Consider the following 23,261-nt stretch of genomic DNA (forward strand, 5'->3'; position numbering starts at 1 on the left):
TGTTTGTAAATTGGCATGAATCAGTCAAACAAATTAGTGAAAATGGAGGGACTAATTACAAAGCAAACAACTCGGATTATCATTTTCAGTCACATTCAAATTCAATTAAATTCGCTTTTGACATGAGATTCGCTTTGAGTGAGCTGTTTTTTAGAACACTCTTAAAGTTGTAATCATCATGTCCCCTGCTGTGTTTCTTGACTAATGGTCAGAATAGAAGGTGACTGTTAATAATAATAGACTGTTTAATATTGCCGAACAACAGTTTGTAGTAAGAAAAGATGTTTGTTGCTATTTTATTAATTTAATTTGAAAATGTTTTAAAATGCAAAGGCATGCAAAAGTGATACAAGTGAATGCGATTAAAAAGCTGCCAGTATGGTTGAGAGCTTACTGGCATCAGCTGCATATTGCAAAATGAATAGGGTTGATGACGTAGACTCAAATAATTCATGACAATCTCTCTGGCTCAATATCTGGTGTGTTCTATTAGCAGCCTGCTGGTCATTGTTAAACAAATTTTGCACTGTAGGTTAAAAATTTGCATTTTCTTGGGCTCCTTCAACAGACGTGTTTAATGGCTCCTCCATGTGAAGTCTTAATAGATTCAGGATTTTTTGCTCCCTGCACATTTAGGTGGAGAAATCACTGGACTTGAAACACTATGCACAAAACAACCCTTTGTTTAATCTGGCTTTGTTGAAATAAGACTGACCTACAGTGTGTGTGATCAAACACTTCAGAGAATGCTTTCGTTCAATATGGTTTCATCTTCACAACATTCATTAAAATACAAAAGAGAATTGTGCCCTCGCATAGCATTGTTTATTTGCATGCAAGTTCATACTATATATTGGGCGTTGGCCTAAATATGCTCCAAAATTGTCATGTAATCAGCAGGGTGCAATTCCCAGTTTACGCATATATAAAAAGTGCCAGTGTTTAACACTCTTCTTCTGTCGTTTGATCATCTTTTTATGAATGTCATGATCAAAAGAAATGCACATACACAGTTTTCAAATGCATTTCTGTTCATCCATCTTTCTGTGGGCAGTAATAGCTCAGTGTTAATTGTGGCAGGCAAATAGTGCTGACATTTGTGAATGAGGTTCATGTTTGAAAAATCACACAAACTTCCCACAGCACAGGTTCAGTGCATTTTGTGCCTGATTAAGTTGTGGGTGGTTGGGGTATAAAAAGCTTTTTGCACTGAAATATTTTACACAAAAATGGCACATTTTAGTACATTTTAATAGATAATCACCTGTTGGGAAATCAATGTTTCATTTTCATGTTTTTTTTTCAGTTGCTGTCTGTGAAGTGTGATTTGCCAATGTATGCAATCTTCTCTTTCAGGTATACCGTGTCCGATAATTATAGCGTGGGCCATTGGAAAACTTTATAATGAAAACGAACAGTAAGTTGCTAATTTGCCGAAAGAAATGCTTATGATTGGAGTGAAAAAATGTTGAACAGGGTAATTGTAGAGTATATCTGGCAAAAGATTTCAATTAATCAGCCTGTGATTAGAAAAATTGGAAATTAGAGGAATTTCAGTTACACTTTATTTTGGTAGTCCACTTAAGACATTCTACTAACTATAAGTAACTTTGTAACTACATGTCAGCTACATGTCAACTAATTCTCGTTGATTTGCAACTACATGTCTACTAACTCTCAGTAGGGTAGGTTTAGGGTTAGAATATCTTGACATACTTGCAAAGTTTCTCAAACTCAGTATGTTGTTGTGGACCCATCAAAATAAAGTGTTAGAAGTTAAGCAGACAGTCTACTAATACTCTATTGACTGCTACTTGACATATAGTTGCAAAGTTACTTACTGTTAGTAAAATGTCTAAAGTGGACTATCAAAATAAAGTGTTACCGGAATTTCCTCCAGATTAAATGTTTATAAAACTGAAAGAATAGTTGTAATAAGAAACAAAAATGTAATAAATAAGTGTGCCCATTTTGTTGTATCTAATGTTAAAACAAAAATTGGTAACACTTTATTTTATAGTGTCCTTGTTATTTTATTACATGTACTTACTATTACAATAATAATAAATTATGCATAATTACATGCAAGTAACCCTAAAACAAACCCTAATCCTAACCCTGACCATATAGCAAGTACATGTAGTTAATTAATATGACTCAGTACTTGCATATAATTACACTGTAATAAGGACAATTTAAAATAAAGTGTAGCCCAAAAATCTGGAAAAACAACGCTGCCTCAACACTTTGGCGTTTTGAATTGTTGTAAGTGAATTGCTATGCAGTTATGAGATGACTCTCATCTCTCAACTCTGATCCCCTCTTCAGTGTAAGTCTATGAGTTTTTTTCTACTGTTTTATCATATGCAAAGTGAAAGTACGTCTGATTACTTAGAAGTCATAGGACCCTTAAAAAAGGACACTTCAAATTAATTTTATTAAGTAAACTTAAGTAAATTTCAAGTATATATTTTTTTATTATCCAAATAACTTAATGTAGTAAGTATAGGAATAGTACTAGAACTGAATGAGACTAATTGTCCCACTTTTTAGTACTTTAAGTGTAACGGTAATATTTTGAGTAAACAAATAGGTTCTCTATTATTCTGCAAAAGCACAGAGTTACATTCTGTAAGGTACATTACTGAGTTTACACCATAACATTGACAATGACACTGAATAAAAATATTGTCATTAGTATTATTGGCTCAAGGGTAATTTTATTGAACACGCATGCAATTTTTTTTAAAAGTCCACAAGTAATATATAAAAAGTAAACTATAAGTAGTCCACACACTCAACAAAATATTTTTTGTTTCAGATGCTGGTTTGGGAAGGAACCTGGAAAGTACATAGACTACATTTATCAAGGGCCTGTGATTTTAGTTCTTCTTGTAAGTATTATTGTATTATTGCTTACCTCTGATTTGTGGTTGTCAATTCCTCCAGCAAATAGAGAAACAGTGTGAAGAATTTGAAAGAAAGTGAACATAAATGAACTCTTAAACCATTTCAAAGACTGAGACGGCCAACATGTAAATGTAATACCCAATGCGATTTTGAAGAATTATTAACATCAGCAAATAATTAAGCCAGTCCTTTCCAGGATATCAGCTTTTAATATGATGGCAATGTTTGCTGTTTTCAGATAGAGCACTTGAGCTTTAAGAGAATTATTGACCTGTTGCTAGCTAAGAAGTTGAATCTGTTGAATTTATTTATATCTTCTTCATGTAAAAGCATTATAATAACAGTATTTAATGTAAGCCATTCTGCAGGGGCAAAACCTACCATGATTATGTGCAGAAGCATCAATTACATAAATTATACCAAGTTTGATGCTTCTGAGGATGTAGAAGCATCAAACTATTTCAAGAAAATGCGCAATCACTGACCTACATCTCTTTTCTTTCTCTCCGATATAGATAAATTTTGTGTTCCTTTTCAACATTGTGCGCATTTTAATGACAAAGCTGAGGGCCTCTACCACATCTGAAACAATACAATACAGGTAAAGATCTTTAACTAACTATTGCTCACTATAACTATTATGAGCAAGAGCAGATGTGTTGGCTCAGGCTGAATGAAATCCTGTTTCATGTTCAGAAGAGGAATAGTTCTCCCAAAAATAAATGCTCTTGGAAAGGGAAGTGGTGTGTGGCCAAGTATGGTGACCCATACTCTGAATTTGTGCTCGGCATTTAACCCATCCAAGTGTATACAAAATACACCCAGAGCAGTGGGCAGCCATTGCTGCGGCACCCAGGGAGCAGTTGGGGGTTCGGTGCCTTGCTCAAGGGTCTCACCTCAGTCGTGGTATTGAGGGTGGAGAGAGTGTTGGTTATTCACTCCCCCACCTACAATCCCTGCTGTACTTGAGACTCGAACCCACAACCTTCGGGTTATAAGTCCAACTCTCTATCCATTAGGCCCTGTCCTGATTGTGACCATGATATTATACAATATGAAAAGTGAGAAAAAAATATCACTGAATTCAGGTACATTTTACTGGCATCTGTAGAGACATTTTTGCGGTTTTCTGGGCATTTAGCACTAGACAGCATTGAGTAAGTCAATCAGAGTTTTTCTTGTCATTGCAGAAGATAATTTGAGCACCACCTGTACTCTAATTTTAGCATGTATATAAATCCCAGTGTCATCTGCATAAATTTGAATATTTACATCAGCACAAGCATCTAGAAGATCGTTCAGGTACAAGCTAAAGAGGCTCAACGATAGATCCCTGAGGAACCCCACTGTTAAGGATGATAAAGGTTTCAATGCGTTGTTTCCTCATAATCAGATACAACTCTACAGGCTTTCCTGTAGCAAAAATAGTAGAGCATGGCACTAGCAACGCCAAGGTCATGGGTTCGATTCCCAGGGAAAGCAAGAGCTGATAAAATGTAAAAAACTGTAACTTGAATGCAATGTAAGTCGCTTTGGATAAAAGCGTCTGATAAATGCATAAATGTAAATGTAACTCAAAACAATTTAATCGCATTAACTTTGAAATTAAAATATGGTAATTTAGATAAGAGTTTGTTGTAGTTTAGTGTACCAAATGCCTTACATAGATCAAGGAAAACAGCTCCTACCTACCTGATAGTCTTTAACCTTGTACTGTGATCTAGATTTCTCCTCATGCCACTATAGACACTAAACCCATAATCTGTTCTAAACCCAATCAAAAAGCTAATCTTTATCTTTATACAAGTCTGTGTTGTCATGTCACCTGAGGTTACTGGATTTTGAGGATTGAGGATTTAAAGTTTCAGGACTTTTAAGTTTTTTTCCACTATTTAAGTCTACCATTTTAGATTTTTTGAAACTTTTGACCTGAAAGCATGACTTTCTAATGTGTGAATGTATCTCAGGGCAATACTTTCTTCAGTCAGAGCAGGGAATGAAATGAGACCTTTCATCTGAGTTTGCTGAGAATGCATTTGCAAACTTTGTGATAAGTATTAATGGAGTGAGTCTGTCTTGAGGACAAGCTTATTTATAATTAATCCTCTTTTCTCCAGAAGGTTAAGATTTCATTGTTGCTTGGATTTCAGAGCTCATCAGAACCCATACTTGCTAACTTTAATGATTTTTTTTTTTTGAAGAAAACAATTGTGCTTAACCTGTGGCAAACTTGCCATACAATGCTAGCAAAGTGGATGACAGCACTTTTTTTTACATTTACATTTAGTCATTTGCAGACGCTTTTATCCAAAGCGACTTACAATTGGGGAATACAAAGCGATTCATCTTGAAGAGGCAATCAGAGAGACGAAGTGCTCGTAACACCAAGTCTCAGGCATTGTTCAAATAAGTACAAGCTCACAAGGGAATAAAAGAAAAGGTAAATAAAAGAAAGATATAGTGTTTTTTTTTTTTTTTTAAGTTTAGGATGAAGTCAAGTAGTGTCGAAAGAGATGAGTTTTCAGTTGTTGCTTGAAGATTGACAGGGATCCCGCACTCCGGATAGGGCTGTGAAGATCACTTCATCAGCCAGGAATGGTGAACGAGAATATTCTGGAGAGTGATTTTGAGCCTCTCTGTGATGGTACCACGAGGCGTCGCTCACTAGCGGATCTCAGACTTCTGGAGGGGATGTAGGTTCATAGTAGTGAGTGGAAGTAGGAGGGTGCTGAGCCTGTGGTTGTTCTGTACGCAAGCATCAGTGTCTTGAACTTGATGCGAGCTGCATCTGGTAGCCAGTGCAAGGAGATGAAGAGAGGTGTAACATGGGCTCGTTGAAGACCAGTCGTGCCGCTGCATTCTGAATAATTTGTAGAGGTTTGATTGTGTTTGATGGAAGTCCAGCCAGAAGAGCATTGCAGTAGTCCAGCCTAGAAATGACAAGGGCCTGAACAAGAAGTTGTGCAGCATGTTGTGTCAGAAAGGGCCTCATCTTTCTGATGTTTCTGATCTTTCAGATTTTTTTTATGCGTGTGTGGGTTGCTTTTGCTTTCAGAAGAATACTTCATATCATTGTAGTTACTGCTATTATTGTTTGACGTTTTTAACCCAGCATACATGGTCCTTCATATTCCTTGCACAAACCATAATACATTGACATTAAGGAAAAGATGCACTAGTGGTGTCATTTTAATAAAAATCAGGTATTGCAAAATACAAGTCAAGTTACATCCAACAGAAATTATAACATGTATAATCAGGTGTGTAGCAACCATTATAATTTTAAATAGTAAATATTGAATAGTTTGTGAAGGACCCAATATTATAAAGTGAATGCAAACAGCAGTTTGCACAGATAATGCAAATATATAATATAGCCTACATGATTAAAATGGAAAACTTTAAACATACAGATTTAATTTTTGTGTGGTGAGGTTTATAACAGACGATTCAAGGGAAACATGATGTAGCCTATCACAAAAAGGTGTTTTCAGCATACAGAGGCGTCTCGTATGTACTTATGTAAATATGGCAGGGTTTGAAGTAGGCAGCTCTGAAGCGGCATGATGACACACAAAGAGATGTGTGAGCAAAAACTGTGGTAGTGCGAGACTGAAGTAGAAGTGCAGAAGTGCAATATTGTAACACAAGCATAGTGATTTATTATACTAATGAAATATTAGTCTGCTTTTTCCTAGCTTTAAATAACTAAGTATACAGTGTATCTAAAATATTAGAGCTGTTTTTTTTACTTCTTACGGTCACTCTGGAAATCATAGTTTGAGATCTCTTTCTCGTTTTCTCTTCTGCTGGCTTATTGTCCATTACAGCCCTATTTTGCTGTCACATTTGATAAGAGTCCAAATGATACGTTATAGACAAACTACTGTATTTAAGGGTAACAGGAAATTAATTGTTTGGAATGGAATGGAAATGATTCCATTTGAAGAGCTTATTGGAGCATGACATCTCTGGCACACGAAAATAATCAGAATTCAGCTGCTCTGCTGTTCACACTTGATAAAAACATGGAGTCCTGCTCTCCCTGTTATGTACCTTTGATTTACCTAACCTTCAGATGTTGAAATGTTACACTGTACACTCTTAAAAATAAAGGTTCTTTATTGGCATTGATGGTTCCATGAAGAGCCTTTAACATCCATGGAATCTTTCCACTGCACAAAAAGTTTCTTGTAGTGGAGAAAGGTTTAGATTATAAAAGCCTTCCTTGCTCAAAAAGAAAAAATAAAATGGAAAAAAATGGTTCTTTTAAGAACTGACCACTGAAAGATTCTTTGGGGAACCAAAAATGGTTCTTCTGTTGCATCACTACAAAAACCCTTTTTGGAACCTGTGTTATATATTTTATATGGTCTGCAACCATGTTACATTTGGGGCATATGAATGTAGTTTAAATATAGCAAAGCCCTGATTGGTGTGAATTTGTTATCACTGAAATGGCTAATAGTTATCATACATTTTCTCAGTATTTGAAGCTAGGGAATGTGTTGAATCAGTTATGTGCCATAAATCTAATTACATTTTTTGCTCCTCTCCTTCACTGTTCCATTGTCTCTCTTTCTGTGACTGCAGGAAAGCGGTGAAGGCCACTCTAGTGCTTCTGCCTTTACTTGGCATCACATACATGCTGTTCTTTGTGAACCCAGGCGAGGATGACATATCTCAAATTGTGTTTATATATTTCAACTCATTTCTACAGTCCTTTCAGGTCAGTGATACATTATGTCTTTACAAATATCTTCATGCCTGTCTTGTTCTATCACATTTCTAGAGCTGCAGTTCAGAGAAAATGTTGGTGAAAAAAGAGTTAATGTGATTAGCTGCTTTAAATTTAAGTACCTTATAGCTGACCAAAACTAAAGCTATTTTTTCAAAACTCTTCAGTCTGTGTTATCAACATGAATCATTGTCAAACAGTTAATTGCATGCCCAAAACTCACTGGTAACTATTATCAAGAAAGAATTATAGAATAACAATAACACTAATTTTCACTTTATTAACTGTAGTAAAGTATTACAAAGTGAACAGGTGGAGAGGCGTGCGGATCCATTTGCAAAGCTTTATTCAAAGACGTGGTCAATACAGGCTAGCGTCAGACAGTGGCACATATTCAGACAGTGGTATTTCGAGGGAAGACACAAGAGTAGTCCAGTAAACAGGTGTGGGTCAATCGACGGCGAACGTAATCCAATGGCCAAGGCAAACAGCGATAATCCAGGTACACAGCAATAGTCCATGCAGGGGCGAACAGAGTCTGGACGGCAAGACGAAAGGGTCATCCAAAATACACAGGCAGGAATCTGAACACGGGAAAGCAGGCAAGGCAAGACTATATGTGGTTACAATAACCACATATGTGGTTACAATACTTGGCCCTGAATGGTGGTTAGGGCCTCGTAGTTAAAGTGTGTGTGATTGCCTGCAGGTGAGACTGCAATCAGTGCAATGGAGCATGGGAAATGTAGTCCAGGGTGATGTGTAACAGTTTGTGTAGTGTGAGAGTCAATGTAATTGGAAGTCAACCTCTGGTGGCGAGCAGATGGAAGACCACGGACAGGATTCATGACATAAAGCATATTGTGAAACAGGAATATATTAGAAATGTTGCCAGCTTTTTCTTCTGTATTTTTGCTTATAGCAATTGTCTTCTGACCCCCCCCCCCCCCCCTGAAATTCAGGGCTGCAGTGATGATAATGATGATAATAATAATAATAATAATAACAACAATAACAAAAATATATAGCGTAATCACTAAAAAGTGCAGTACTGTGGGGGTTCTTGTCCTCACTTTTTCTGCCACTCTTATTCCCAACCATCCTGTCTTCTTTGATCCATATTTCCAAAGAAAATAATTTATGAGACATCCCTGAAAGAAACTGAAAGATAACAAGACTAAAACAGGACACGTGTGTAGGCTTTCAGTTGAAATTGTAATTAGCTACAGTATGTTTGGAATGGTTATTTCATTTTTAAATGCTCTGTTAAGAAACAGTATATAGGCTAACCTAATTACTGAATGCACATACAGTGGGGAAAAAATATTTGATCCCCTGCTGATTTTATACGTTTGCCCACTGACAAAGAAATGATCAGTCTATAATTATAATGGTAGGTTTATTTGAACAGTGAGAGACAGAATAACAACAAAAAATCCAGAAAAACGCATTTAAAATAAGTTATAAATTGATTTGCATTTTAATAAGTGAAATAAGTATTTGATACCCTATCAATCAGCAAGATTTCTGGCTCCCAGGTGTCTTTTTTACAGGTAAGGAGCTGAGATTAGGAGTACTCTCTTAAAGGGAGTCTCAGCGTGTTACCTGTATATTCAGTCTCTCCGCCATGGCCAAGACCAAAGAGCTGTCCAAGGATGTCAGGGACAAGATTGTAGACCTACACAAGGCTGGAATGGGCTACAAGACCATCGCCAAGCAGCTTGGTGAGAAGGTGACAACAGTTGGTGCGATTTATTCGCATATGAAAGAAACACAAAATAACTGTCAATCTCCCTCGGACTGGAGCTCCGTGCCAGATCTCACCTCGTGGAGTTTCAATGATCATGAGAATGGTGAGGAATCAGCCCAGAACTACACAGGAAGATCTTGTCATTGATCTCAAGGCAGCTGGGACCATAGTCACCAAGAAAACAATTGGTAACGCACTATGCCGTGAAGAACTGAAATCCTGCAGCGCCCACAAGGTCCCCCTGCTCAAGAAAGCACATTTACAGGCCCATCTGAAGTTTGCCAATGAACATCTGAATGTTTTGGAGGAAAACTGGGTGAAAGTGTTTGGTCAGATGAGACCAAAATCCAGCTTTTTGGCATCAACTCAACTCGCCATGTTTGGAATATGAGGAATGCAGCCTGTGACCCCAAGAACACCATCCCCACCGTCAAACACGGAGGTGGAAACATTATGCTCTGAGGGTGTTTTTCTGCAAAGGGGACAGAGCAACTGCACCGCATCAAAGGGACGAGGGAAATGGCCATGTACCATTAGGGCCAGGGCATTGAAAATGGGTCGTGGATGGGTATTCCAGCATGACAATGTCCCAAAACACACGGCCAAGGCAACAAAGGAGTGGCTCAAGAAGAAGCACATTAAGGTCCTGGAGTGGCCTAGCCAGTCTCCAAACCTTAATCCCATAGAAAATCTGTGGAGGGAGATGAAGGTTCGAGTTGCCAAATGTCAGCCTCAAAACCTTAATGACTTGGAGAGGATCTGCAAAGAGTAGTGGGACAAAATCCCTCCTGAGATGTGTGCAAACCTGGTGGCCAACTAAAAGAAACATCTGACCTCTGTGATTGCCAACAAGGGTTTTGCCACCAAGTACTAAGTCAAGTTTTGGGAACCTTCAAATAAGGGGTCAAATACTTATTTCACTCATTAAAATGCAAATCAATTTATAACTTTTTTGAAATGTGTTTTTCTGGATTTTTTTGTTGTTATTCTGTCTCTCTGTTCAAATAAATCTACCATTAAAAGTATAGACTGATAATTTCTTTGTAAGTGGGCAAACGTACAAAATCAGCAGGAAATCAAATGTTTTTCCCCCACTGTAATTTAAAAAATGTGCAAATATACAAAACCATTCTAAATATACAATTGCAAATATACAATGCCGTTTATAGGAGAGGTGAAATGTATGTAATGGATTTTAAGTCTTTAAAAAAAGTAATATTATTACTGTTTATATTATTACTGTTTATTTATTTAAAAAATAGATATATTACTGTGATGGAAATACAAAATTTTAACATCCTTACTAGTCTTCGTGTCACATGATCCTTCAGATATCATTCTAATATGCTGATTTTTTTAAACAATAAAATTGGATCTTGAAATGAAGTTACTGAAATCTGAAATTTAATCCACCAAATCAATTTACCAAATTTGCAAGATTTCTGTTTTACATTAGCGGTGTTTCCATCCACCTATTTTTATGCGCATTTTAGAATATCGCATAAAAAATGCTCGATGGAAACGGCAAGATGCGCATACATTCTAAAAATGCGCATAAAAAACTTGTGCACATTTCAGTAGGATAAACTTTTTGTGCATAAACTACAATGAAAACACATTTACAGAATAAATTCCTCCATGCCCATCAAAAAAAGTCATGTGACTTTGCGCTATGAGACGGGATAACTTGACAAACCAGCGGACCGATCTCGTTCACAGCATAAAAACATTGTCGTGTGAACTGAATAACCAACCATTCTCACAGTCCTCTCGAATGATATCCAGTGTCCTTTTCTGGTCAAAGCTCTTCTTCCTCTTCTCAGCAGCAATGCTTGAGTCAATCTTGGAATGCAGAAAAATAAAACTTTTTCCCCATTCTCGTGATCTCTTTGGCCAGCTGAGTGTGGCATTCTCTGAACCGATCTGAAGCGATGATGATGAATAAAATCATAGCGTTCAAACTCAACCAGTTTAAGGTACTCATCGGCTTTGAAGTTTGGTGTTCCAATGCCAGGACGATCCCTGTCATGATCCACACGGACACAGGGAACGACGAGGTGAGGAACTTCTTCATTAACGAAAAGACTTTTATTAAACAAACTCAGGGATCGCGGGAGACACTGAAACCAACGTGAACAGAAACAGGTGCGGAGTAATTAAACAGGGCTAGGGACTAATCAACTAATGAACAGGGAACGATGACGGGAACAGGAAGGCAAAATAGAGGAAAATGGAATATGGTGTAAAATAGAGACTCGTGAACCGAGGATGAGCCTGAAACTATTTTCAAAAAAAGTTCTGCATGGTGGAAACTGACATCGTGCCATGCAATAACATAACCGATATACAGTGTATGTCTTGACAGGCCTGCTCAAGTTAATTTAGAAATGTTATAGAGTTGTATGATCTAAGAACTTGTCTACAGCCTGCCGCAGCACCTTCACATATAGCCACACACAATGAGATGTTTCCCTCACATCGTCCAGGCACTTGGATGCTTGCCCGTTGGCCAATTAGGTTATGTCCACAGTGTGGTTTTTGGTTGACAGAAACCCTCTGCAAAGAATAGTTGACATTGGTAGTGTGTAGTACGGTACTGAAAAAAGAAAACTTAAAAAAAAAACTAAATTTACACCACAGCGCTGTACCTGTACCGGATAGTTCAAGTTCAAGTTCAAGTTCAAGTTGAGCTTTATTGTCATTCCGCTACATGTGGGGACATGCAGTGGAACGAAATGTCGTGTCTCGCAGGACCACGGTGCTACATAAATACAGACATACAACAATGAAGTAAAAAAAAAAAAACACTATAAACCTATACACTACTAACAGATTTAACTATAAGTATACTATATATAAGTATTTACCCTATACAAACTAAAAGAATAAAGGATAAAAAATACAACTATACGAATGCTTCACATAAATATTACCCTATACAAACTAAAAAATAGAAGATAAAAAATACAAACTATACGAATGCTTCACAAATACTGTACATGTGCAAAGGGAGACATTTGAGTCAGCAGCTGGTTGGGGAACAGTGCAGGATGATTTGTAGTGCATGAGCATGTAAACATACATATATTGCTGAGTCTTTTGTGAGATTGTGCACACGCAGCAGTGTGTGTAAGCGTCCATAGTGCACATAGTGTAAAGTGTAAGTGTCCATAGTGCACATAGTGTAAAGTGTGAGTGTCCATAGTGTAAAGTGTCCATAGTGCACATAGAGGAGAGTGTCCATAGTGTAAAGAAAAATAAGAATAAAAAAAATAAAAAAAAAATAATTAAAGTTCCATACAGTTTTTCTTTGGTGTGGTAAGGTTTGGGGTGGGGGGTGGTCCATGTTCAGGAGGTAGGGGTTTGCATGGGGTTTCAGAGGGGGGCGGGGTGGTTTGAGTTCAGGGCTCTCACAGCCTGGGGGAAAAAGCTGTTGAGCAGTCTAGCGGAGCGGGTAATCTGATGCTCCGGTACCGTCTTCCTGATGGTAGGAGCTGGAAGAGACTGTGGGAGGGATGGGTGGAGTCCTTCACGATGCTGTTGGTTTTGCTGGAGCATCGTGTAAGGAAGATGTCCAGGATGGAGGGGAGAGGGGCACCGATGATCTTTGCAGCTGTGTTCACTGTCCGCTGGAGGGTCTTGCGGTCAGCAGCACTGCAGTTCCCGTACCAGACAGTGATGCAGCTGGTCAGCACACTCTCAATGGTGCCTCTGTAGAATGTGGTGAGGATGGGTGGAGGGAGACTTGCTCTTTTCAGCCGGCGGAGAAAGTGGAGGCGCTGTTGTGCCTTTTTGGAGAGTGACATGGTGTTGGTGGTCCAGGTGAGATCCTCTGTGATGTGCACCCCCATTTAGTGCTGCTGACTCTCTCCACAGTCGAGCTGTCGATGGTCAGTGGGGGGTGGTCAACGGAGTTTCTCCTGAAGTCCATCACAACCTCCTTTGTCTTCTCCACATTGAGGGACAGATTGTTTGTGCCACACCATTCAGCCAGCTGTGCCACTTCCTCTCTGTAGTGCGTTTCATCGTTGTTGCTGATGAGACCTACCACTGTTGTGTCATCAGCAAACTTGATGATGTGGTTGGAGCTGAACTTGGCAGTGCAGTCGTGGGTCAGCAGTGTGAAGAGCAGCGGGCTGAGCACACAGCCTTGTGGGGCACCTGTGCTCAGTGTTGTAGTGCTCGAGGTGTTGTTGCCGACACGGACTGACTGAGGTCTTCCAGTTAGAAAGTCCAGGATAGACAACTGCCGTGTGCTGTGTTCAAGGAAAGAACAGAAATCATGCCTGTTTCTTGGGGACAGTTCATTAAAGTAGAGCCCTGCATTTCTGCCCGGGCCCGACGGGCCCCGACTTTTTTACGCCTCTAGGGCCGGGCTTCGGGCCAATTTCCACGTCATAGTTCAGATGCGGGCTGGTTTTGGGTTTCTCCTTATTCTTATATTGTAGACATCCATTGATTAGTGATGAAAAAAATTGCCAGAATACCGTTTGTTTTACTGACTAAGAAACCACTTCAGATGGTTTGATGGGAATGGTTTGGCCAATTCACTGAAAAGAAAGAACAGACGCAAATAAATGATGAATTCACAAATTATAGAGACGCACATAATAACTGTAGAAATATTTCCAGGGAAAACTTATGCACTTATGGTACACACAGCATACAGCTGTACAGCTGCAGGTACCACTGTCACAAGTGTTTTGATCCGGAGAAGAATACTGCTTGATTGCAAATCAAACAAACGAGCAGTAGTTTCGCTCTGGCTCAGCGATGGGAAGCTGTTTTTGAAAATTAAATATTCACAGGATCCACTAAACACTTTCTTTCAGTATGGAACCCAATTATATCATATTTTAAAAAGCACACAACTCTCCCCACAAAGTAAAATTATAAGTGGAATCAGAAGACCTATGTAGATGGGCATGGATATTACATTGGAGAGAAAGCGCTAACAATAGTGATAATCATTTCCTCAGTGTTTATACTAGCCCCGCTGGAAAAAATAAATGAATAAAGCAGCATAGAAATCTGTGTACCAATGTAAACTGGATATTTTGAGTGTCATGAAATATGGTAAAGTTTGAGGCACACTGCTCTGAAACATTTCATTTTTATGTTATTTTTAATTGTATATATTGTTTTTATTTTCATGCTCAAATAAGCGAGTTCAAATTTTCCCAAAACATAAACAAGGTTACAAGAATGGATACTTTATAGCAGAGAATAATATTGGTTTATATTTAGATTAAATAAGATGCACTCATTAAAATAAATTAATGGGAAAAAAGTAGTAAATTTCAAAATAATGATTCTTTTTAACTGTAAATCATTGTGCTCTCTTGAACCACAAATATAAATAAAGATTAAAAGGAAGAAGTAGATGCAAGATCACAAAGCAGTCCTGATTCTGTCACCATCTATTCGTTATAAAGCATTGTTAGTGGCATATTACTAATTAATTAAATTTCTAAAGCAAATTATATCATAACATATTTATATAATTTGCCAGTGTGGCTCTGCTGTGTTGCAATTTGCTGTCAATAGGTAGAGTAGGCGAGAGTTTGCTCTGCAGCAAAAGTGTAGGCACACAGAGCATCTCAACATCAGCTGCCCGTCACTGGATTAATGGCTATGTGGGAGTCGAGGCCCTTGTTATTAGATATTTATTTATTTCCTTCACCGTGTGTGATAAAAGGACGCAGCAAGCCTCTATTTTTGTTATTTTAAAATAGACAGTCTGTAGAAAGTAGGAAAAGTAGAAAATGAAAATAGAAAAAAGCATTGTATTTTTCACTGTAAATTATAAGGTGTCTTGTACTTACAAAAAACAAATAATAATTTACTGTAAAAGTATCACCTCTATTTATATAGTTATTTGCACAATACAAACTGTTTCAAAGCAGCTTCACAGTAATAAACAGGAAAATAACAGAATCCATGATGCACAATTCCTCAAATATGAAACAAATTCATGTTCTGTTGTAAAGCAGCTCTAACAATAAAAGAGTGTCATTATTCAGCCCGTCAGGTAACTGTGTAAAGTTCAATTCAGCTATAAGCAGAAAAAAATTGTGTTATTATTCAGCTCAAATCAGTTCGACATTTACTTCAATAATAGTGTCGATGTTGCAAAATGTATCAATTATGCAACAAATTCGATTCAGCAGTAAAGCAACTCTACAAAAAACAAGAACTATGTCATCAAGCCTAGTTCTTGTCTGTTAGTGTTAGTGCAGTCCAAGCAATAATGTTACTGTATATTTAGAGTCTTTTGAACCCCAGCCCTAGCAAGGCATTGTCTTGTTGAATATAATATAGATTCTTACTGTACATTGTCATTCATATACTGTATTTTTACATTTACTGTAAACTGGTTCTGAGGAAGTGCACCAAAACAAGCTCAACTGTTACACCACAACATATGATTGAAATTGGAGTTGCCATCTGTATCCTTTTCATTTGCATTCTTTCTCATTCACTCATACACCATGAAGCCATATGCTATTATGCAGTCTTGTTTTTTTGCTCTGGGTTCATGACTAATTCAGCAAACCAACTCCAATAATTCCTGCTCACTTCCCATTGCCCACCATCTGGGACAAGCTTTAATCTTCTATGCACTTACATTAAGTGTTTGATACAATACTTACTCTGTACATATTTTTTTTTTTACATACAGGTAGGGTTAAGGGTAGGACGAGGGGTAGGGGTAGATTTAAGGGTAGGTTTGAGGTCTCGTCACCAGGATAATTACATGCAGGTACTTTAAAAGTATATAAAATAAGTACAGTGGTGTGAAAAAGTGTTGGCCCCCTTCCTGATTTTTTATTTTATTGCATGTTTGTCACACTTTAATGTTTCAGATCATCAAACAAATTTAAATATTAATCAAAGATAACACAAGTAAACACAGCATGTGGTTTTTAAATGATGGGTTTTTTTTTTTATGAAGGGAAAACAAAATCCAAACCCACATGGCCCTGTGTGAAAAAGTGTTTGCCCCCAAATAAATTCAGGAACAAATGAGAAAGAAAGTAATTTAGATCTATCAGTCTGGAAAAGGTTATAAAGCCATTTCTAAAGCTTCGGGACTCCAACGAACAGTGAGAGCCATTATCCACAAATGGCGAAAACATGGAACAGTGGTGAACCTTCCCAGGAGTGGCCGGCCGACCAAAATTACTCCAAGAGCGCAGCAACGACTCATCCAAGAGGTCACAAAAGACCACACAACAACATCTAAAGAACTGCAGGCCTCACTTGCCTCAGTTAAGGTCAGTGTTCATGACTCCACCATAAGAAAGAGACTGGGCAAAAATGCCCTGCATGGCAGAGCTCCAAGACGAAAACCGCTGCTGAGCAAAAAGAGCATAAAGGCTCGTCTCAGTTTTGCCAGAAAACATCTTGATGATCCCCAAGACTTTTGGTAAAATACTCCGTGGACTGACCAGACAAAAGTTGAACTTTTTGGAAGGTGTGTGTCCCATTACATCTGGTGTAAAAGTAACACAGCATTTCAGAAAAAGAACATCATACCAACAGTAAAATATGGTGGTAGTGTGATGGTCTGGGGCTGTTTTGCTGCTTCTGGACCTGTAAGACTTGCTGTGATAAATGGAACCATAAATTCAGCTGTCTACCAAAAAATTCTGAAGGACAATGTCCGGCCATCTGTTTGTGACCTCAAGCGAACTTGGGTTCTGCAGCAGGACAATGATCCAAAACACACCAGAAAATCCACCTCTGAATGGCTGAAGAAAAACAAAATGAAGACTTTGGAGTGGCCTAGTCAAAGTCCTGACCTGAATCCTATTGAGATGCTGTGGCATGACCTTAAAAAGGCGGTTCATGCTCGAAAACCCTCCAATGTGGCTGAATTACAACAATTCTGCCAAGATGAGTGGGCCAAAATTCCTCCACAGCGCTGTAACAGAGTCAATGCAAGTTATCGCAAACGCTTGATTGCAGTTGTTGCTGCTAAGGGTGGCCCAACCAGTTATTAGGTTTAGGGGGCAAGCACTTTTTCACACAGGGCCATGTGGGTTTGGATTTTGTTTTCCCTTCATAATAATAAACTTAATTTAAAAACTGCATGTTGTGTTTACTTGTGTTATCTTTGATTAATATTTAAATTAGTTTGATCTGAAACATTAAAGTATGACAAACAAAAAAAAAAAAAATCAGGAAGGGGGCCAACACTTTTTCACACCACTGTATGTACACAATTAGCATTTTGTATCCTAGGGCTTAGGAGAGCCGATACCGATCAGTTTAAAAAAATGCTTGACTGGCCCTGATCCCAATCCTTGAGATCTGCTATAGAGCTACATAGTAATTTGCATAGTTTTGGTCAAACGTCATCCGAAGTGTGTATGTGTGCCTCTTCCTCCTTTTACCCCAGGACCTAGCTAATGAATCTGACCTTAACAGTACAGTAGCAATTCAAGAGGATTGCTTCATTAAAAATGTAATTATGGAAATTGGCGGGAACTTGTCAGCGGACTGACTGATTTGTGAGATCTGAAAGAGTTGTGAGATATTGAACAATCTGTCTAATGAGTCTCTTACTGTTTTTCAACACAAGACAGACACAAATGTAGTAAGATATTCTACAGATATAAAAGACAGATAAAAGAGGTACTAACTCAACACAACCTCTAAATGAATGCAATGAATGGAAAGTGCACGAGTTAGATGTTGTTTTCATCTTAGAATTTCAGCATCTTATGGGAAGATAAAACTGTGTTTCTCTTCACAGACTATGTGAAGAACCTTATTCCACATTAAAGAATTAAATGAAAGATGGCCATTAAACATGAAACTTCAAATATGAAGCACTGATCTCCTGGAGCACCCAGAGGGTCATAGTGATCTGGGAAATTCAGATGAGGCCCTGCGGTGGGTGCAGAAGGTCCTTAAGAATCTGGAACATGCTGATGAAAGAACCTTGAAGTGAAGGTTTAGTCACTGGAGCTTGACTTTGTTGCAGATGTGTCTGTATTGTCTTCTCCTCTCAGGGCCAGAGGCTTGAGAACCTGGCATATGTTTCTCTGTGATTCAGAGTCGAGACATGCTGTACAGTATGTGTTGTTGCTTCATAAGCTGAAAGCACAGAACATTTTGTGTTTGTTAATGTGTTTCTCACTGGACAGAGACTCATAGGCACATAGTGTCTTTATTACTTTACAATAAGGAGGAAATGAAGAGAGTTTGGTTAAAATGGTGACTTGAAAGTTTTATCTATTACACACTTCTCAGAATACTTTGGCAATGAATTAACATGTACAGTGTCATGATGGAAGAGTGCTGAACTATCATGCGTGCATTCATTTATATGTTAACAGCTGAATATGAGTGAAAATACTTCTCTGAGTAAGAATGAAGTGGATTTGTTGTAGTCGCATGTCCATTTTGAGTAAAAAAAAAAAAAAAAAAAAAAAGCGTGTGGAGGTCCATTACAAGGACACACCAGCATCGTAAGGCGCATAGCACTTCCACATTAAGCAGCTCAACCATTTCCAACACATAATAATAATAATAATAATAATAATAATAATAAGAAGAAGAACAATAATAAGAAGAAATGTTTCTTGAGCATCAAATCATCATGTGACACTGGAGACTGGAGTAACAGAGCTTTGCTATGACGGGAAATAAATACATTTGAAAATAATCTTTTAAATTGTAGCAATATTTCACAATGTCACAATATTGTTTTTTACTGCATTTTGATCAAATAAATGAGCAGCCTTGGTGAGCAGAAGAGATTTCTATCAAAATCGTTTGTAAATCTTACCGACCCCAAAGTTTTAACAGTGGTGTAAACTAGGACTATTTTTTATTCATAATATTTTACTATATAATAATTACTACTATTACAATCAGAATCAGAATGAGCTTTATTGGCCAAGTATGTTTACACATACAAGGAATTTGTTTTAGTAACAGAAGCTCCACAGTGCAACAGAAAGACAGCAACAGGACAGGACACAGATAATAAAAGAATAATATACAAATATCCAAATAGGCAATGTACAAAACAGCAAAAACACAATATATAATATAGACAACTATGTATGTACAGGTCTGATATGTGCAAATTTGAAATGGAAAAAAAAGAAATAAATAAGTAAATGTGGTGAATAAATCATGTATAATAGAGTTGTGTGTTCCACGTTTATTGTTGAGTGTTCATGAGATGGATTGCCTGAGGGAAGAAACTGTTCCTGTGTCTGGTCGTTCTGGTTCTCAGAGCTCTGTCCCACTTCAGGTCCTGAGAAATTGTGGTACCCAGGAATCTGAATGACTCCACTGCAATCACAGTGCTGTTCATGATGGTGAGTGGGGGGGAGAGCAGGGGGGTTCCTCCTGAAGTCCACGATCATCTCCACAGTTTTGAACATGTTAAGCTCCAGGTTGTTAAGACTGCACCATACAGCCAGATCCTTGGCCTCCTGTCTGTAAGCAGACTCGTCACCATCCTGAATGAGACCAGTCAGTGTGGTGTCGTCTGCAAACTTAAGGAGCTTGACAGAGGGGTCTTTAGATGTGCAGTCATTGGTGTAGAGGGAGAAGAGCAGTGGGGAGAGAACGCAGCCCTGAGGAGCTCCAGTGCTGATGGTATGAGTGCTGGATGTGAATTTACCAAGCTTTATTAACTGCTGCCTGTCTGTCAGGAAGCTGTTGATCCACTGACGGACAGAGGTTGGGATGGAGAGCTGTGTCAGTTTATTCTGAAGGGTGTCTGTGATGATGGTGTTAAAAGCGGAGCTGAAATCCACAAACAGGATCCTCACATAAGTCCCTGGTCTGTCCAGATGCTGCAGGATGAAGTGCAGTCCCATGTTGACTGCATCATCCAAATACCTGTTTGCTCTGTAGGCAAATTGCAGGGGGTCCAGTGATGTCCTTCAGATAAGCCAAAACCAGTCTTTCAAATTATTTCATGGCCACAGACGTTAGAGCCACAGGTCTGTAGTCATTAAGTCCAGTAATTTTGGGTTTCTTTGGGACGGGGATGATGGTGGAGCGTTTGAAGCATGAGGGGACTTCACACAGCTCCAGTGATCTGTTGAAGATCTGTGTGAGGATGGGGGCCTGCTGGTCAGTACAGGTTTTCAGACAGGCTGGTGACACACCGTCTGGGCCTAGTGCTTTCTTTCTTTTGTTCTTTCTGAAGACCTGGTGCACATCTTCTTCGCTTATCTGAATTGTAAGTGTGGGGGAGACGGGGGTTGCTGGAGGTGTTAATGGTTGTGTGGAGAGGTGTTCAGGGTGGGTGTGGGGTGATTTTTCAAACCGGCAATAAAAGTCGTCTGCTAGTTGTTGATTCTCCAAAGGGCTGGGGGATGGTGACTTGTAACTGGTGATATCTTTCATACCTTTCCACACTGAAGCAGAATCACTGGAAGAGAATTTGTTCCTTAGCTTGCCAGAATAATTCCTCTTTGCCACTCTGATCTCCTTTTCCAGTGTGTATTTGGCCTGTTTATACAAGACTTTAACCCCTTTCTGTGAGCATCTTCTTTGGCCTGACGGAGCTGTCTGAGTTTTGCAGTGAACCATGGTTTGTCGTTGTTGCAGGTTAAATGAGTCCTGGAAGGAATGCACATGTCCTCACAGAAACTGATATATGATGTTACAGTCTCTGTGAGCTCGTCCAGATCGGTGGCAGCGGCTTCAAAAACAGTCCAATCAGTGAGAGAGAAACAGGCTTGTAAATCCCTCTCTGTTTCATTAGTCCATCTCTTTACAGTCCTTAATACAGGTTTAACAGATTTAAGTTTCTGCCTGTAGATTGGAATAAGATGAACCAAACAGTGATCAGAGAGTCGTAAAGCTGCTCGTGGAACAGAGTGATATGCGTCCTTTATTGCTGTGTAACAGTGATCCAATATATTACTGTCTCTGGTGGGACATGTGATGTGCTGTCTGTATTTTGGCAGTTCGCGGGAAAGATTTGCTTTATTAAAGTCCCCGAGAATGATTAAAGCAGAGTCTGGGTGTTGTTGTTCTGTGTCTGTGATCAGATCAGCGAGTTTCTGTAAAGCTGTGCTCACGTGTGCTTGCGACGGAATTCTCACTCATGAGAATGAACGAGCAGAACTCCCGCGGCGAATAGAACGGCTTGCAGTTAATGAAGAGCGTTTCTAGATCTGAACAGCAGATTAGAGAGAGAGAGAGAGAGAGTATACACAAATATGTATTTATTTAGAGCATGCCATTTCCCAAAAATTTTAAAAGCTATATGAATTATTTTATAATTCATTAATTAATTAATGTAATGTAAAAAAAAAAACCTTTAGAACTTTTAACTTAATCATGTAGCTTATCATAAATTGAATACAATCAGCAAAAGTGATCCATTTTATTTTATTTTTTTTCCCCAACAGAAAAACAACAAGAATAAAAACATATGTGACACGTGCTGGTAAAATGAGTGTGAATGTGCACGGTCTTGGTCGAATTTGAGGTTTTCACAAAAATTTGTTCATTAAGCCCTCTTCTAGCGATCCCAAAGCTCCAAGTAGTAATTAAACATCTAAAATGATCTTTATATGTATGTTTTCTGAGAGGAGTATCTTTTACTCTACTCACTGGATGACTGACTGCTCACCACAAACTGTAGGTCTGTTGTAGTCTCGCGTAGCCAGAACTTCAGAATGACAGCTGAAGGTCTGGGAATTTTGACCACTTTGAATGGCAAAGGCCCGCCCAAGAGGCCATATGACTGAAAGGTAAAGCAACCACGTTTAGATTTGTTCCGCATCATTTTTCGGGGCGTGGAAATGCCGCCACAATAACAGACCAGTGTGTAAAACTCTCAGACATATTTTAAAGATTCTATGCTGCAAACTTTAAATTTTTCACATACTTTTGAAACTCCAGCATTTAGTTGATCTTGATAATCACTCGTCGTCACAGTTGTAAACATGACGGCTTTCTTCTTTCGTGAGGGGGTTTTGAGCCATGGCTTTTTTATTTCCAGGCAGAAGTTTAAAGAACGCGACACACATGTCTCCCAGAAATCCTGTATAATTTAACCAATCTGATGACGACTTCAAAACTCCTGAAGTGTTTCCAGCTAAGTGTGCCATATGCATCAGACATTTAGCCAACGTCCCATGGGCGTGACGTCTAAGGCTGAGACTAGGTCTGTTTTTGCAAAGCGTTGCACTCCAGCTTTGTGAATATTCATATCTAATTCTTGATTACACATAACTCCAAACCAGGGAAATATGATTTTCAAACACATGCTGATGAAAAAAAAAAAAAGATTGCCCTAACTGGCATTTGCAAAGCACGTGCATAAGATGTGCCTCTCAGAGAGAGCGCAATCTCCATATAAAGTAAATTTTTTTCGAAATATGTCTTGGCGAGATTCACACAAACATAATCTGTTATGTCTTACATACACATTTAGTTAATGGCTGGGGAAAAATCTGATGTACAACATTATATTTGATCCATGCATTACAGTAGGTCTTAATATAGATCTGTCTCAGTGTTAATCAAACATTAAAAGAAGAGACAGAATCACTTTTGATTAAACTACTGTTTATTTACATCTTTGTTCTTATTTTTAATAAAGATAAAATAAAAAATAGCTGAATAAGTGAATAATAATATTGTAATTATTATAAAGAAAAGAATTGGAGGAAAATATGCAATGTTGCAAACCTTCTCCAAATCAACTCTGCTGACTCTATCGCCTTCAAACGGCTGTAGTAATTTGTAATTTGTCCGAATTCCAACAAGTCATATATCATTTGAAGGTATTTTATATTTTAAATGTGAAAATAAAAAAATTCATTTAAATTTTTCAATTTTCATTCTCATTGTCTAATTTTCATTCACTCA

At 38.3% G+C, this 23,261-nt stretch overlaps 1 protein-coding gene across 1 annotated transcript in view; it reads left to right on the top strand.

Annotated features, from left to right (window-relative positions):
• Positions 1-23,261, top strand: part of LOC306846254 (corticotropin-releasing factor receptor 2-like) — an 88,782-nt gene that overhangs the window by 48,387 nt on the left and 17,134 nt on the right. Inside the window, exons 7-10 of the mRNA XM_079379493.1 lie at positions 1,357-1,417; positions 2,822-2,894; positions 3,426-3,511; positions 7,504-7,639. Of these exons, the coding sequence (XP_079235619.1) occupies positions 1,357-1,417; positions 2,822-2,894; positions 3,426-3,511; positions 7,504-7,639 (356 nt within the window). The remainder of the gene's footprint in view (positions 1-1,356; positions 1,418-2,821; positions 2,895-3,425; positions 3,512-7,503; positions 7,640-23,261) is intronic.

The sequence above is a fragment of the Barbus barbus genome, assembly GCF_936440315.1.
Source record: "Barbus barbus genome assembly, chromosome: 26".
In the NCBI taxonomy this organism is placed as follows: Eukaryota; Metazoa; Chordata; class Actinopteri; order Cypriniformes; family Cyprinidae; genus Barbus; species Barbus barbus.